Genomic DNA, 17,299 nt, shown 5'->3' on the forward strand with positions numbered 1-17,299 from the left:
GATACAATTTGATAAGCATAGTAAGTTGCCAATAAAACGTCAGCTATTACAAACTGTGTTGATTCTGGTGTGGAATGGCATGCACTAAGTCAAATGGATATGGAAGCTGGAATATCAGAAAGACTTATCATAAGAGACCAGACACTGTGAAAAAAGAATGTTATTTCACAAGGAAGTAAGATTTCTGAACAATTGAACTAAAAGCAGTTAAATAGGTGTCAATCAGATTACAGTAAGAGACATTTGGATTCACCAGGTTCTCAAGAAATACACAATTCAGATCACAACTGTTCAGTTTGAGGATGGACAATTCTGTGGACAGGACATTTACTTATGGACTGTTGTTAACTAACTCTTTAAGAGAAACACACTGTGAACATTTTTATTATTTCTAGAATTATTTTATGTTAACATTCATTAATATGTGTTAACATTAATCAGTTTATATGTTAACATTCATTAATATGTGTTAACATTCATCAGTTTATGTGTTAACATTCATCAGTTTATGTGTTAACATTCATCAGTTTATGTGTTAACATTTATTAATATGTGTTAACATTCATCAGTTTATGTATTAACATTCATCAGTTTATGTGTTAACATTCATCAGTTTATGTGTTAACATTTATCAATTTATGTGTTAACATTCATCAGTTTATGTGTTAACATTCATCAGTTTATGTGTTAACATTCATCAGTTTGTGTTTCATGTGATGATAATTATGAATCTGATACAGCTGCATGAAAAGTAATATCATTATTAATAAATGTTCTGAATTGAATATGATGATTGTTATTTTTTCTACATCTATATATGATGTAGTCATGGTGAATATTCTCAATGCAAATGTGTTTACAAAAAAAGCATTAAGCTAACAACAACAACAACAATGATAATAACACATTTAATTCTCTCTGCATTCACTTCACATGGCTCAGCAGACAAGTGATCTTTAAAAATTCCCAGAGCGTTATGGTGTAGATGACTCATATCCGGGTTGTCTATCTTCATTCTTCCTTTTAAGACCATATACCTGAATCTGTGAGCATTTACTGTGTGCCATTTGACAGAATGCACCATAGCCCTGAATCTGTGTGCCATTTGACAGATTGCACCATAGCCCTGAATCTGTGTGCCATTTGACAGATTGCACCATAGCCCTAAATCTGTGTGCCATTTGACAGATTGCACCATAGCCCTGGTCCAGATCATACATTGCAAAGGATCATACATTGCAAATTGGGGTAAAGTGTTTACCAAAATTAGTTTCCTATATTTCTTGAAAAAGCCAAGCAATTTGTATTTTCAGCAGGATAAAAGATGAAAATGAAACAAAGAAAATGGAGTAAGAACACAAACTATATTTCTGATCTTGTAATGCTATAAGTTTACTGATACAACGCTGGAAACTAAATTTAATGTTAAAAAAATTAAATTAAAACTGTATTACGTCCAAATTTTCTTAAGTATGGACCACAAGTTTGTGAAGTTTCAGTTTTATATCCAATTTACTTGTCTCAAAATGAGTGATCAAAGATAATTACCCTCCCCTCCATACAGGCCTCAGACCACAATTATTGTTCTTCTATTTTATGTATAAGTGTTAAACAGTATGCCACTTTTGCCAGCACTAACCTGACCTCTATCAGTTTTTGATGCAAATTAACCCAGGTTAGTTCAATAAATCTTGCAAGGCTTAATCATTGGTTGAGCAGCTCCACTTTGTGTATTACTAATGTAAACAAATTGACATCAAGGATATAACCAAGAGGCATCTGCATGACCAAGAAAGCAGGGACATTTTACATCGTACAGTTTTCATCAAACAACAATCATATGCATGTTTCTGGCCTTCCCTTTCAAAACAATTACAGTAAGTAACTTTACCATATAAGTAACCTGCAAACAACAATCATATGCATGTTTCTGGTCTACCATTTCAAAACAATTACAGTAAGTAACTTTACCATATAAGTCACCTGCAAACAGACCATGCAGGTTAGGCACTGTTTCTTCATAATATCCTCCTAATTTTAGTCAAACTCAAATGGCAGAGGTGTGGGGATAATTGTGGTCTGAAGCCTACTGCTATGGGTGGCTAGCTCTGTTTCCTAGCTGACTACTGGTAATTCACTGTCTATATACACCACTCCCTCGATAACTCGTGCCCTGATAACTCACGAACCCATTTATAATGCAGAGTCCGGCATGGATCCCATTTTTAAAACCAGAAAATACCCCAAAAATGTATCACTACTTGTTGAACTTGAAGAAAATCACAATTAAAATTGGTAAAGGAAACTTTGATGCATTGCTCTTTTTATCATCGAAAACGTTAGATAGGACCTGGAAATTTTAATCAACACTATGAAATATCAAATTTAAAAATAGGTCATACAATTTTTTACATTTTCTTTCCAAACGACATTCCTAGTACAATGCAATTAATGATATGTAAGAAAATTTCAATCAATGAAAATATCACTCACTCTGAGTGGAGGCAGTACTAAAGTAATAAATAAATACAAAATTAAATCATTTTTTTATCAATTGAAATTTGTGTTCTAGTTCTATCTTTTAGTTCCTTTAAAGTGTAATCATCATAAATGCAATGTGTCTTCTTGTAATTAAATGTAAAATGCGTCAATCTACCATAACAGCTATGTCCACGAGCATTTCTCTGAGAACCTAATTAAGTGCTGACTGTGTTTTGATAACTGACTTCCGGAAGTATTTGTTTTATTGTTGCACTGAATTAAAATTTGATGTCCTTTGTATTATCCCGTTAATTATGTCTTTTGAATCAAATAAAGGAGGCGGAATTAAAGAAAAGTTAAAAGGCACAAAAATCCTACAAACTTAAAATCTAGCGGCCCTGGTCGTATATGTCAGGTGAACTCACTTCATTTGATCAATCGAACGCTTATAAATGTTATTGTATATGTAACATAAACTACCTTAAATTAAGTGACTCTTTCATAACTGTGATCAAAGATAACAAGGCAGCCAAGCGAAACAAATACTTTCATAAAATAAAGAGTTTGATTTCACAGATATGGACCATTGTTTGCAAGCGAGTTTCAGAGAATTCTTGAACTGGCACTTAGGGATATCATCAAGGATGATATGAAGTTTCATTATTAATTCCAATCAATTAATTCATGGCATCAATATTGTACTAATTGAGCAATTCAAAAATTGAGTTTCAACATAGACGATTGTCTCACGAAATAAATGTCGCGTGTTCTTGAAAAAAAGCAATCATGTTTGGTTGTGTATCAATAGTTAGGCTAGTTCCCTGCCCTGTGGACTCCTGATTTGGCAGGATAATATTAAATACCAATACAGGAACTAGACTTATCAAGAAAACAAAAAGCATTGACGTAATACACAGATTTTTTCATGTGTATGTGATGGTTGTTGAAACCAGTTGGAACTAGCTTTCATATGTTGGACATTTTGAAAATAAAAGTTATTTAAACAGAATAACGAACAACTTCATTAGAAAGAGCATGTTATTAAAATATTATTATTGACGTGATTGTAAAATGAGGACTTGGTCAATAAACAGCTCTGTTCCCTGATGCCCCCCCCCCAAGGTTTTCTCAATGTCAAAGTGATTTTTTTCAATTTTTGGAGGTTCCTTGGTAACTCGTGCCTTGCTTATAGTGAGGTCTAATGTTTGTGGACTCCCGTTGTGTGCAAGTTATTGAGGGAGAGGTGTACTGTGAAGTCACATTAGGATGTGTACATGCCTTGCATCAATTTCAAGAACAGCACAGGTCTGAGACACCTAATAATATATCCATATCTTTAATTAGTAAACAATAATAGGTGAATAAAAACACATCATGGCCTTATTTTCAGAAATTATTGACAAGGAACAATTTATTAAACTATATATATAAATTCTTATGACTCTATGGCCTTAGTAACTAAGTAACAGAAAAGAGTGAAACCAACAAGTTTTGTAAAACTTAGGAAATAATTTATTTCTCTAGAATACAAAGTAAATATTTAAAAAGAACTTACAGTATTGGGATTATATCCCAAATGGTCCTTAAAATCACAAGTTCAAAAGTACTGAGTTCCAAATAAATTCCAGTGGTGATCTGAATGAATTCTATTTTTGATTATCCTAATATGCCAATAGCCTGGAATGTGGTGATGTGTTAAAGGTTTAAATGTGTCACTATGATGTAATCAAAGATGTCCTTGAATGGATTCACAATAACCTGAAAACATTGATTTAGTCCAAAAAATATTGAGCATTTTGTAATTCCATTGAATAATTTAAATAAATCCTTTCAAACATTAACTGAAACACAACTTAAACTGATTCCCATAAGATTGATGTTAAGATATGGCATGAAGAATTTCTGTTTACTTCTCCTAAGACACAATAACATAACCAGAATGAGGTTTATTTTCCCATCAAATTGATTTCCAGAATAGTCTAAGTTTTAAACAAGGTCAGGTCTCTTACTAAGAATTTAGTAAAGAACATGTAAAACAGCAGGTACACAAGGAATTCCAAAGGGGACCAGTGTCCTAAATTTTTCAAGTAAACATATTCACCTTCAGTAATAATGATCTCAAATCAATGAGAAATATTAGGTATGTGAAATGTTGTTTACAAAATAACCAAATTTATGCCAGGTAAGCCCTAAATTAAATTACTGACAAGGTCAATCACACAATATAGATTTACATGACATATAATTATGGGGAAAAAAACACACATTTCAAGTTAAATATAAGTAACTATATATATATATATATATATATATATATATATATATATATATATATATATATATATATATATATATATTACAGTACAATAGAAATAAAAAGTTTTATTGTTTGCTCTTAATTTAATTTATAATTTGCAGTATTTTACTATGTTATCTTTGACCTAATTAGATTCATATTTTTTACAGGTCAGTTGTGATGATTTTAAATTCTTCAGAAGTTCTCAACTCATACCATTACAACACATTTGGACTTGTTGCAAAATCCCATGAATCACTTGATAATCCTTTCAAATTTGTCGGACAGTGCGGAGTAATGCAGATTCCTGGAATAGCAGAGCTCTATTTCATGAGAGCACGATTCTATGATGCTGAAATTGGACGTTTCCTTAGTGTAGACCCTCTAGGAATTGGAGGAATGAGCAAAAATTTGTATGTGTATGTCTACAATAATCCAGTGCATTTAAGGGATCCGAGTGGAAAAATTATATGGGGATTACTTGGTGGAGGTGCTTTAAGTGTAGGAAAGTATGTGCTCATGTCTGAACTGGAGGGCAAAGACATCACATGGGGAGGTAAGTTGATACATTTTAAAATGTGGTCAGATACATTCAGGCTGTACAGTAGAACTTTGATTATCTGTCAGGGTGCAGGACCGAGACCATGACGGATGTGTGAATAGATAGATAATAGAATATGTACATTAAAACTATTGTAGAATAGATCAGGTCAACAAAAAAATCATGATATCTACATATGTACGTGTACCTGTTTTTAATATTTTAACGTACAATGCCCTGTCAGTTAACAGAGACTGATGGTTAATCAGGTGCTGGATAATCAAAGTTCTACTGTATTTTCATGCTACCTTCCACTTCCACTCATCTGTTTTGTGTTTGAATAACAGTTTCTAACTTTCTGTTGTAAAATTTATACTTTTCAATATGACTTTTATAATATGTGGACAGAGCAATAGCATTTTTAGCAAGAATATTGCTGAAATATATGTTATCATAATGCTTGATAAATGAGCCCCACACCTGTATTGAAACCAACTGAAGGTTTAGAGGCTGATCTTGCACATTCATTAAAATGTGCAAATATTTGCAGACTTTTTCATCTGCACACATTGGTGTACTTTTTGTACACTTACCAGTATTTCTCATTGCTAAGTTACTATTGGTTGAAGGGTTCTTTTGGCATTATGTACATAATATTTTCAGATCAAATTCTACCAGGTGTGTTTGATGACTTTTAAATCCATGTGGAATAGCACAACCCCATGTCCTGTGGTCATTTTGAGTTTAATATTAGATATGGCTTTTACCATATACCAGTAAGTGACTGACTGTATGCAGGTGTGTTTCTGAAAGATTTACATGTAGCAAAATTGAATATTTTGATGAACATGTGACATCATGAAAGCAAATTGTTCATAAGTATCAACACAGCTTTGGAGGTTTTGATTTATTGGACTAGATATAATGCCATGAGATATGTAAGCATTGGTCACTCTGCAAACTGTCTGGAAGATTTGGTCGGAGAAAGATCTCGCAAGTTTGCATCTTAATGATGTGCCCAAAGAGGTGGAAAATTTTAATTTCAGTGCTCTTTAACCATAAATATAATTGCCTATTTATCTTTCAAATTTATGCTTTTGATATTGGCAAGGTTTTGCTATATTCTTTGCTCACTCTCCATTCAGTGCAAACCCATGTTGATATGACTGGTTAGCCTTGTCCTAGACATGTGTTTTACACAGAAACTCAGTCTGAATGTAAGCTCACAGAACATACAAAGAAATGTGTTTGCAGTACTTTCTATTTTGGGAATGGTTCAGAAAAAAACAGTAAAATTAATTGTCCATTCTACCAAATGCATTATTCAGCTTTTAATTTGAAATATGTGTTATGTGCTCATTTGAATATGATATAATTAATTTCAGGCAGGTTTTATCTTTATTCAAGGTAGATATTTTTCTTCTATCTATCATGTATCATTAAACAAAAAACATCACTATAAAATTAAGTTCATAAATTTCAATGCTTTGTCAATATTATGCACATTTATGCTTTCTTGCTTATCTGTAAATCCTTTCTTGCTTATGTTCACACTCTTGTTGAGAAATGTTTGGAGTGAGAAGTTGCTTAGGTTTCATGGAAATGAGAACTTGTCCTCTGAAAATCTTTCAAAATAGCCCCATATATGAACTTGAAATTAACCTGCATTGTATAAGATCATGTCTTACAGTCACTTTATACATTGAGGCTAGTGTCATGGAAGAAAAACAATTGATTACATATACTAAAGACAGAAAATCATGCAATTTATAAAAAATAAACTTATGACTGACCTAGAAAGTTTGCATTGAAAAATTCTCAATACTTATTATTATATACTAATAATTGTAATCTTACAGCTTCAAATATAATTTTTTCACACCCAGTTGTTTTTTAAATTGACAAAACTAAACAAGTGACAAAAGACTTCTCTGCTAACTGTCATGTTATTAATGTATGGTTGTTATTTTCCTTGATTTTCATATTGATAATTATGGGTTTATAGTTTGGAGTTTTGTTAGTGTTCTTCCTGTTTATGAAACATTTTTTTAAAACAAATATATGTTTTAGGGAATAACTTTTGCCCTGTAAAAGCCATTTTAAAAATTGTTTCTATCAGTTATTTTATGGTTTGTTTGAAAATTTAATACTACATTAGATGGATATTCCTATAAATTTGGTAAGTATTGACAATAAATATAATTGTTGTAATAATTTGTCAATGAATGAAAACTCAAATGCATGGAGGCAGCATACACAAAAGTAACCAGTCATATATATGTTTTTCATTCATACCATGCATTGGTGCACAGCTTTTATTCAGGAAATGATTACTTCATTAATACATCATTATTCATTTTGATTTTTAAAAATTCTTTTAGGTTTTAATATTTTTTAGGTGCCACAAAAGCTTTTGTTGATGGAGTGATTGACTCTGCAGTCTCGGAGTTTAAGACAGTGAGCTTTATTAGCAAATTAGGTGTCTCCATTACAAAGGGCCTTTATCACACATTTACTGATGTAATACAACATAAAATTGATCATACGCCATATGATTGGGACCATTTCTGGCATGATTTGAAGGAGAATGAATTAAATGAAATAGAAAGTACAGTAAAAGATTCCATTTTGGATCTTGTGCCTAAGCCAGTCAAATGGCTTGTGACTCTTGGGGAGGTAAGTTGTTCATAAAAACCATAAAATAAAACTATAGTAGAGTATTAATAGATTATCTATACAATCAAATTAAGCATGATTCCACATTTATTGATAAAGGATATAGCAGTAGGCAATTGTGAACTTATCCTTTTCACTTTTCATGCACTTTTCAGCCATTTTACATTTTATTTTCAGTGATTCAACTAAAATAAATAAAGTTAAGTTGCCACCTTTTATTCAGCTATCAAACAAAAAGATAAATCTAACTATTATCTCAACAGCTGCAACGTATGAAATTTTCCTGGAGGTTGAAGTGAAAATTGTTTCTGCTATTTACCCTGTTTAATTTTCATTTAAATCCTTTCTCACAGACAGTGTATGAAGTTTGTCAAGAGCGCACCGACAACTGTAGACTAGTGACAGAGACCACCATAGGCTGGATTAAAAGCCATGACCCAGTAAGTAGTGGGTTCTAATAATTTTTAAATATTATTTTATTAAATTATTTAGAATGAGGTTTTCCATTTAACCATATCACATTAAAAAATGTGATAGTGTTCAGACAAGAACAAGGACCTTTCATTTCAATTGCAAGTAAACAAGGACCTTTCAGTTTGATTTGCAAGTAAACAAGGACCTTTCAGCTTGAATTTCTAGGACATTTCAGTTTGACTTGCAAGTAAACAAGGACCTTTCAGCTTGAATTTCTAGGACATTTCAGTTTGACTTGCAAGTAAACATTGACCTTTCAGCTTGAATTTCTAGGACATTTCAGTTTGACTTGCAAGTAGACAAGGACCTTTCAGCTTGAATTTCTAGGACATTTCAGTTTGACTTGCAAGTAAACAAGGACCTTTCAGCTTGAATTTCTAGGACATTTCAGTTTGACTTGCAAGTAAACAAGGACCTTTCAGCTTGAATTTCTAGGACCTTTCAGCTTGAATTTCTAGGACATTTCAGTTTGACTTGCAGTTAAATGAGGACCTTTCAGTTTGCCTACAAGTAATGACTTCATCATGATAATAGTACATGATCAGAATTTCTAGAGTTTTACAATTCTGAAATGTATATTTTGTTTTTTACAGGTGTGTAAATCAGTTCCCATAACATGGGGCAGTGTATGATTCTAGACTGTTTTTGGGGAGATAGCTAGGTTACTGAAAACAGCTATACTAATCTTTTATAATACTGATTATCTGTTACAGTTCATTTCTTTAATTTAATAACATTATTTGTACCGTGACTTGTTCGAAGTTCGAAATGATTAGATGTTTGGTACTTTCTCATCTGATAACGTAACCAAATTTGAATTTAATTTTCAACAGAAGTTTGTCTTGATATTCTTTCTAACACAACTAGGTAGTATGTTAGTGGATGATCACCTGGAAGTTGGTGTTTTAGGATGTATTCAGAAATAGCTTTCAAAATGTGTTTCCTACTCGAATTTCAGACGAAAGCAACAAAAACCTCCAGGGGTTAATATGTGTTAATGGGTGCATTTTGATGACATCACCAAATTTGAATATTCCTTGCATATTTAATCACTTTTGCATCAACATTGCACATAAATTACAAATTTAGTGATTCCTTGATGATTTGTTAAAAAATTCAAAAATCCTTGTTAACATATTAACCGCTGGTGACGAGTTTACATGGCAGGAGGTAGTAGCCTACTGCCGAGCTCTGTAGCATCAAGGTCATGTATGATACATGAAAGTGGGTGGTATTATAGAAAGGTAGACAGATGTAGCTCTACAATGATACCAAATATTCTGGAATTTCTGGTTGCACTACAAAATACAGAGGAAAAAAGCTCAATTTTTGGACCCAATTTTTTCTACTCACAATTCACCCATGGTCAGAATCGATTTTAGAATTTTTGGTCTCAGATCTATGGCAGACCAGTATGAACTGCAAACAGACAGATGAACCTTTGCAAAAAGTAGGATAAGTGGGGCAATTGGAATAAAAAGTGGTCTCGATATGAAAATAATGGGTCAGTTAAGAAAAAAAACCCCAAAAAACTCCAACTTTTACCCTTCTGCTCATGCGCAAGCCAAACAGCCAATGAAAAACAATGTTTCTAACACAACTAGGCAGTATGTTATTGGAAGATCATCTAGAAGTTGGTGTTTTAGGATGTATTCAGAAATAGCTTACAAAATGTGTTTCCTACTCGAATTTCAGAAAAAAATTACAAAAACCTCCAGGGGTTAATGTTTTAAGCAAAAACAACAATGATTTTAGTGGACAATGAAACTTTAACAAATTTATCATACATCATATACTAATTTAGTTTCTGATAATTAGATAGTTATTTCATACAGTATTTACAGTGATGAAATGCAAAATTTCTGGCCTACAATGAAACTGATTATTTTGGGTATAAACATATTTTCCAAGTGGATAACTATTGTAATCTTCAAATCTTGTTAAGGTATTCATGTATTAAAGCTGCGAAGTTGTATTTTTAAAATGAGAAGCGAGGCCCCTGGTAGCTAAGTGGTTTAAAGCACCTGCTTTTACACATCACTGCCATCTCACCTCAGTTGGTGTGGGTTCAAGTCTCAGGCTCAGCCAGTGTGGGCATGTGAGAAAGCTTGCCAGTAGCTTCCCATGGGTCAGTGGTTCTTACTAGGGGTTACTTGGGTTTTTCCCTCACCAGTTATACTGACTGCCATGTATAGCCTATCTTGTGCTGAAAAATGGCATTCATCCCCAAAACAACAACAACAAAATGAGAAGTTTATTAGGCTTCCATTCTGAAACTACAACTCTGCAAACATAAAGTTCTGATTATAGAGTTTATAATTGATGCATAGTAATAATTAAAAGTATAATAAAGAGACAGGCACAATTATACTTGTTTGCTAGGATTTGAATATTGAACTTAATTCACTGTCTGCAATGTTTTTCAGATAACTACAGTAGTCTGCTTAAACAAAGCTATGATTTAACATTTGAAGGGAAAATGTTTGAAAACAGACTGTTATGAAATATTGAAACATATGTCTCACAAGACAAGGTTATCCATGTTTATGAAACTGATATCTTGAACAAAGAGGACATGGTTATACAAGTTACAAAACTGATATCTTGAACAAAGAGTATGGGTTATGCAAGTTTATGAAACTGACATTTTGAACAAAAGAGGACACAGTTATACAAGTTTATGAAACTGACATTTTGAACAAAGAGAACATGGTTATACAAGTTTATGAAACTGACATCTTGAACAAAGAGGACATGGTTATACAAGTTTATGAAACTGACATCTTGAACAAAGAGAACATGGTTACACAAGTTTATGAAACTGACATCTTGAACACAGAAGAGGGTATAAACAGTCTATCACATAGTGATATTGACCTATCTTACAGTTTTCTTGTAAATGATATTAAATCAATAGAGATTAAAAAATGATTATTTTTTTAAATATTTATTTTGGCTGGACTGGGTGAGAATAGAGGACAAATGAGTGTTTAACAATGTTGAAGAAAAGAAAAATGAGCATGATGGCGAATGCAAAACATTAAGAAAGTCAAGCTACCTATGCTATATATGTTTCAATGGTTGTTATAATAGAAGGAAACAGCAATAGTAGTATTTATTGTGGTAGTGGTAGTGCTGTGGTAGTAGTAGCAGTAAAACAGCAGTATTTGGAATGATGTGTATGTGTATGTGATTCAGATTTTTAACATAGCTTTAAAAAAAGATTCAGTCATATCGCTACGATGTCTGCAATGTGGCAGTTCTAGCACTGGGGCATCATGCCACAGGCATGTAGCATGATGTCCCACCCAGTCACATTATCCTGACACCAGGCCAACCAGTCCTAATACAAACCTCTTAATGCTGAATGCTAAGCGAGACAGCTGTTAGTACCATTTTGTAAGTCTTTGGTATGACTCGGCCAGGGATCAAACCCGCGACCTCCCGCATCCAAGGCAGATGCTCTAACCACTTGCTCACCGGAGCAGTGGAAGTATTAATAGTAATAGAAAAAGTAGCATGAGATACAAGTAGTAGTAATAGCAGCAACATTAGTGGTAGTACTAGTAATAGTAGTGGTAGTAATAGTAGTGGTAGTACTAGTAACAGTAGTAGTAGTACTAGTAATAGTAGTGGTAGCATTACAATCAGATTGAATAGAATAGAGAAGAAATTATTTCACAGGACTTGACATCATTACCAAAAGTTAATTTTTTCTGCTAAAGCTTTAATAAATGGTATAGTATTTGCTAAGTTTTTGACAAATTTATATGGTTAATAGATGTCCAAACTGCACAGACCCAGAACTTCTAGTGCATTATGTGATGGCAGATCTCGGTCTGTGCAGTTTGGAGTTAGTCTTGTCTAATAAACAAATCTAAATGGTACTTTGTTGCAGATTTTTCTAATTTGTATGAACTTACTTTGAAACTTAAATAAGCAAATTAATGACACCTCTCGAACAGTTTTTCTCATGTTTTTCCTACAGAATGATATTATTGCACCAGCTGGTTATGGTGCAGCTAGATTCATCGCAAAGGACACAGTTCTAGAGTACACAATAAGATTTGAAAATGATGAAAATGCTACTGCTTCAGCCCAGAGAGTATTTATTGAGCACACGTTTGATGAGGACCTGGATCTGAGATCATTCCGACTTGGAAGCTATGGCTTTGGTAACTTCACCAAAGAGTTGAGCTTCCAATCCAGCATTGAGCAGGTAGAGTCTGAATTCCATGTTACAGTGACTTCAAATTTTAATAAGATTAACTGTTATAGTATTCTCTCAATCTTACCTAACTTAACATAAACTGTGATAAAGATATACAAATGTATCTGTTTGTGTAAATAAACACATAAAGTTTGCATTATTAAGCCATTTGTAGAGGGAGGAAATTAATTAAATATCTTAATAATTTTAGAAAATAAATGTATTGGCTGAAGTGGCCAAAAACAATTTTTTAATTTTGTATCACAAAAATAATTCACTCTGTTTTCAGGATACTCATTTTATTATTAATGGCATTAATTTTATTAAATCACAAAATGGGTCTTTTAAGTAGACATAAGTCCATGAATGTCAGAGTCCATATGAGTTGCTGTACTTTGTAACAATAATTTTTAATTCACTGAAAGTGTAGACATTGAAAACAGTATGATTTTTTTTTAGAACTTCAAAATACATGTAGCAGAAAAGTTATATGGATAAGACCATAGTCAAGATACATACAACTTGTATGCAGAATTAACAAACTGACCTCTGCTATAATAAATTGACTTTCTTGTAATATCAGGCAATTGGAACTTTGTACAAGGTCAAAAGTTAGCTGGTTGTACCTTATAAATATAAATTAACCTAGAAGTAAAGAAGAAGTAAAAATAATGATGGAAACTCGTAAGTTAAAAGATCTCTGCAGAATGAATAATCCCAGTTTTAAAAAATCTACTCAGTACTTAGTTTCAAAGGGTGATTAAAAACCCACACATTTAGTCTTCTTCGTTAGACTTAATGGTTAAAATATGGGTATTTGTCCTGGATATAATACAGACCATTCTTTGTTAAATTGGATTTAGGTCTTACTCATCTTCAGAGAGGTAAAACGCTTTTGGAAATTTAATAATTTGTTACTTTTATATCATTAGTATGTTAGTGAAAAACAATGTATGTATACTTTAAAAAAATATTTAGCTATTCCATAATCAGATGTTCAATGCAGCCTTAGACAAGCATGCCCCAATTAAAACAAAAAGGGTTAAACACCAAATTACACCCAAGTGGTTACCCCTGAGATCAATGAGGCTAGGCACCTAAGAGATAATTTCCACAAGACAAAAGACATGAAAAGCTATAGAAAGTGGAGAAATAAAACTAAGCACCTGATAGATAAGGCAAAAGAGAACTACTATAAACAGGCTATTAATGAAAGTAAGAGTACCAAGACATTGTGGAAGCATCTAAAAGAGCTGAACCCACCCAAGAACTATTGTCTTCCCCCTAGACTTAAGCAAAATGAGGATACAGCAACATCTGTACAAGACATTGTGGAAATGTTCAACAATTTCTTCATAAGCATCTCCAGTAAGAGTATTCACAACCAGACTAACATCCCAATTGAACTTGATGCTCTTCTGTTATTTATAAGAGCTAAAATTCCTGATGATAATTATTTTTCAATAGCTAATGTTAGTGAAGCTGTTAATATGCTAATTAAGATGAATATTAATAAATCCTCTGGATTGGATGGTAGTGGTCCATGAATTCTTTAAATTGCTGCACCAGTAATAACTAAGTCACTAACGCATATCATAAATTTAAGTATAATGAGTGGTAATTTTCCAGAAACACTGAAATGTGCAAAGGTTACACCTATCTTTAAGAAAGGAGAAAAGGAGGATCCAGGAAATTACAGACCAATATCAATTCTACCTGTATTGTCAAAACTATTTGAAAAGCATGTAGCCATTCAGGTCTATAAATTTTTTGAAACATACTCTCTATTTCATAAAGCGCAATCAGGATTTAGAAAGTACCACTCATGCCAAACAGAACTTACCAAATTAATTGATCTTTGACTGAAGGAAATGGATAATGGACATATGACTGGGATTGTTTTCCTTCACTTCAAGAAAGCCTTTGATCTTGTTGATCATGAAATTCTGCTGCAAAAGTTGAACTGTTACAAGTTTGACAATCCTTCTCAAAACTGGCTTAGATCATACCTAAACCAAAGGTCTCAACAAGTAAGCATTGGCAATATTAGCTCTCAAACACGCACTATTCATTCAGGAGTCCCTCAAGGCTCAGTTTTGTGCCCTTTCCTCTTTCTTATCTATATCAATGATCTACCATTAAATAATGAATCCACAAATACAGATTTGTTTGCAGATGATGCAACCTTGTATACATCTAGTTCTGATACTGAAGTTATCCAAATGAGATTAAACTAAGACCTTATTAGAGTCCAAAACTGGGCACAACAAAATAGCATGGTATCTAATAAAGGTAAAACAAAATGTATGATTTTGGGGACTTCACAAAAGCTACACAAGTCAGGAAACCCAAAACTATCTCTTGCAATAAATAATCATCCATTGGAAAATGTCAAACATGAAAGGCTTGTAGGTGTGTCTGTAGATAATAATTTATTATGGAATGACCATATTGATAAGCTTTGTAAAACACTGTCATCCAGAATTGCCCTTCTCAGCAGAATAAAGAAATATTTACCTATGGAAACTTGCAATCTATACTACAAGTCATATATTCTTCCAACAATGGATTATTGTTCTAATGTATGGGGAAACTGTGCTAAATCTGAGCTTGACAGGATTTATAAACTTCAGAAATGAGCAGCATGTGTAATTTTAGATGCATCTGTTGATCATCCCTCAAAAGCATTATTTACAGAACTCAAATGGTTCACAATATATGACAGGATAGGTTTTCACAAGGCAGTTCTTTTATATAAACGTCTACATGGAACTGCACCAGAGTATCTTCAGGACTTATTCAGGCCTTTTTCAACACAATACCAGTTGAGATCAATATCACATGGAAACCTTCTAGTATCAAAACCAAGAACAGAGCAATTTAAAAAGAGTTTTCAATACTCTGGTACAGTTCCGTGGAATAAGCTTCCACTACATGTAAAATCTGCTGAAAATATTAGAGTATTTAAGAAAAGATATCATGAGCATGTATGTGTTTCTAATAGATAATGGAATTTAGTATTTTAATACTAAACATGTTAAAATAAACACTTATTATTGCTATCTTCATATAATGTGCATTGTTATACTCGCCTTAAGAGGGCCTCAAGGGAGAATAGTCCTTGACTAATGAGTCACCCTCTATAAATAAAGCATTATTATTATTATTATTATTATTATTATTATTATTATTATTATAGATAATGTTGAAATTTGATGCATACTGGATTATCCATTAATTTTAGAAAATGATAAACTTGAATCTGTGGTAGATGATCCAGTGCTTTTGTAGATGAGATCCATGCCAATTCCCTCCTATTTTAAAATGTAAAATAAAATGACAGAAAAAAAATTAGCAAACAAAAATAAAAATCAAACCTTTTAGAAGAAAATAAAAAAACAGAATTAGAAAGCATTACGAAAGAAATATTGTATTTTGGCATCGTAAGTTAATTGTGATAATGAAACAGTCATGGAAAGAATAAATCATTTTGGTCATAAGATATTGTGTTTGAAAAAAATCTTTTCATAAAAAAGTGCATGAAAGTAAAACCAATATTTTAGAGGATGTAGATTTTTATTGCAGATATTAATTGTCTAATGAAAGCAATTAAAGCTTTACAAAAATGTGAAAACAGACAAATGGTACCTTTGGAGTTGCAACAGAATTGTAAAAACTTGTTTGGATGATATTTTATATTTTCTTGTAAAGTCTCTTAATTATGGTTTTATCAGTGCATATTATATTGTAATGGGGGGTGCGTGGCCTGGGCCTGACGTCCCGCTTGCCAAAGGAAAGTGAAGCGTCTCTCATAGCCTCTCCTTCCCAGGTGTAGTGATCACCGCAGGACCATTGTCTCGCTCTGCGGGGCAGGAGGTTACTTGCATATGGCCTCTCCTACACTATTGTGTCCACAGCAGCACCTTCACACGGTGCCCCCTGTTTTTAACAGAGCCTGCTGTGTGGCGCGACCGAGTACCCGGCGGTATAACTGGGTGGGCAGACTGGGCTCATTAGCCTTGGCAGGCAACCTTTCTAAGAGAAGGGAAACTCTGACCCCAAACCCGGGCAGATGAAGCTCGTTAGCCTTGTCAGGCAGTTCATCTAGGAGAAGGAAACTCTGATTCAAAACCAACCAAGTCCCATCCATTGGATTATGGCTCCACTGCCTTGTGGATATCTTCGGGAGAAAGAAAGGCTATGGGAGTAAACCCAGACAGAAAATCAGGAGTGGAGCCCCTAAGGCGGCTGGGGGTCGACTACGACCTCCTTCCGGCAGCTCCTGCATCCAAACTGGTGCCAAATGTCATGCTCAGCATTCCTTTGGACCCCACCAGCAAGGACGAGAGGGGGATCCTGACGTCTGGGCAGCCCAGGATCTCCATACTCCATGCCCAGGCTTGCGCCCTGGAGAGGACACTCCAGTCTCGCTACTGAGTGAGGAAACAACACGGAAGCTGACAGTTTACGGGTTATAAGTCCCACCCGATTGGCGTAGGGAAGGGGCGCCACGGGTCAGCTTTGACGGTGGGAGGGATCATCGTGTCCCACTGGCCAACTATCGCCTGCCTCAAGCCGGGCAGCCCCCGGTCAATAAGGTGTTGACCCGCCATCGTCTGCC

The 17,299-nt window shown here is 33.7% G+C and overlaps 1 protein-coding gene and 1 long non-coding RNA gene across 2 annotated transcripts in view; one reads left to right on the forward strand and one right to left on the reverse strand.

The window, feature by feature from the left end:
• LOC149806038 (uncharacterized) overlaps window positions 1–17,299 on the forward strand; it is a 121,100-nt gene that overhangs the window by 76,792 nt on the left and 27,009 nt on the right. Inside the window, exons 23-26 of the mRNA XM_089950898.1 lie at window positions 4,948–5,333; window positions 7,717–7,994; window positions 8,348–8,434; window positions 12,457–12,687. Coding sequence (XP_089807024.1) covers window positions 4,948–5,333; window positions 7,717–7,994; window positions 8,348–8,434; window positions 12,457–12,687 — 982 coding nt within the window. The remainder of the gene's footprint in view (window positions 1–4,947; window positions 5,334–7,716; window positions 7,995–8,347; window positions 8,435–12,456; window positions 12,688–17,299) is intronic.
• The window catches only part of LOC149806039 (uncharacterized), a 29,645-nt gene that overhangs the window by 2,783 nt on the left and 9,563 nt on the right, over window positions 1–17,299 (reverse strand). The window lies entirely within an intron of this gene.

This window comes from Sinohyriopsis cumingii, chromosome 2 (genome assembly GCF_028554795.1).
Source record: "Sinohyriopsis cumingii isolate HCF-2022 chromosome 2, ASM2855479v2, whole genome shotgun sequence".
Lineage (NCBI taxonomy): Eukaryota > Metazoa > Mollusca > Bivalvia > Unionida > Unionidae > Sinohyriopsis > Sinohyriopsis cumingii.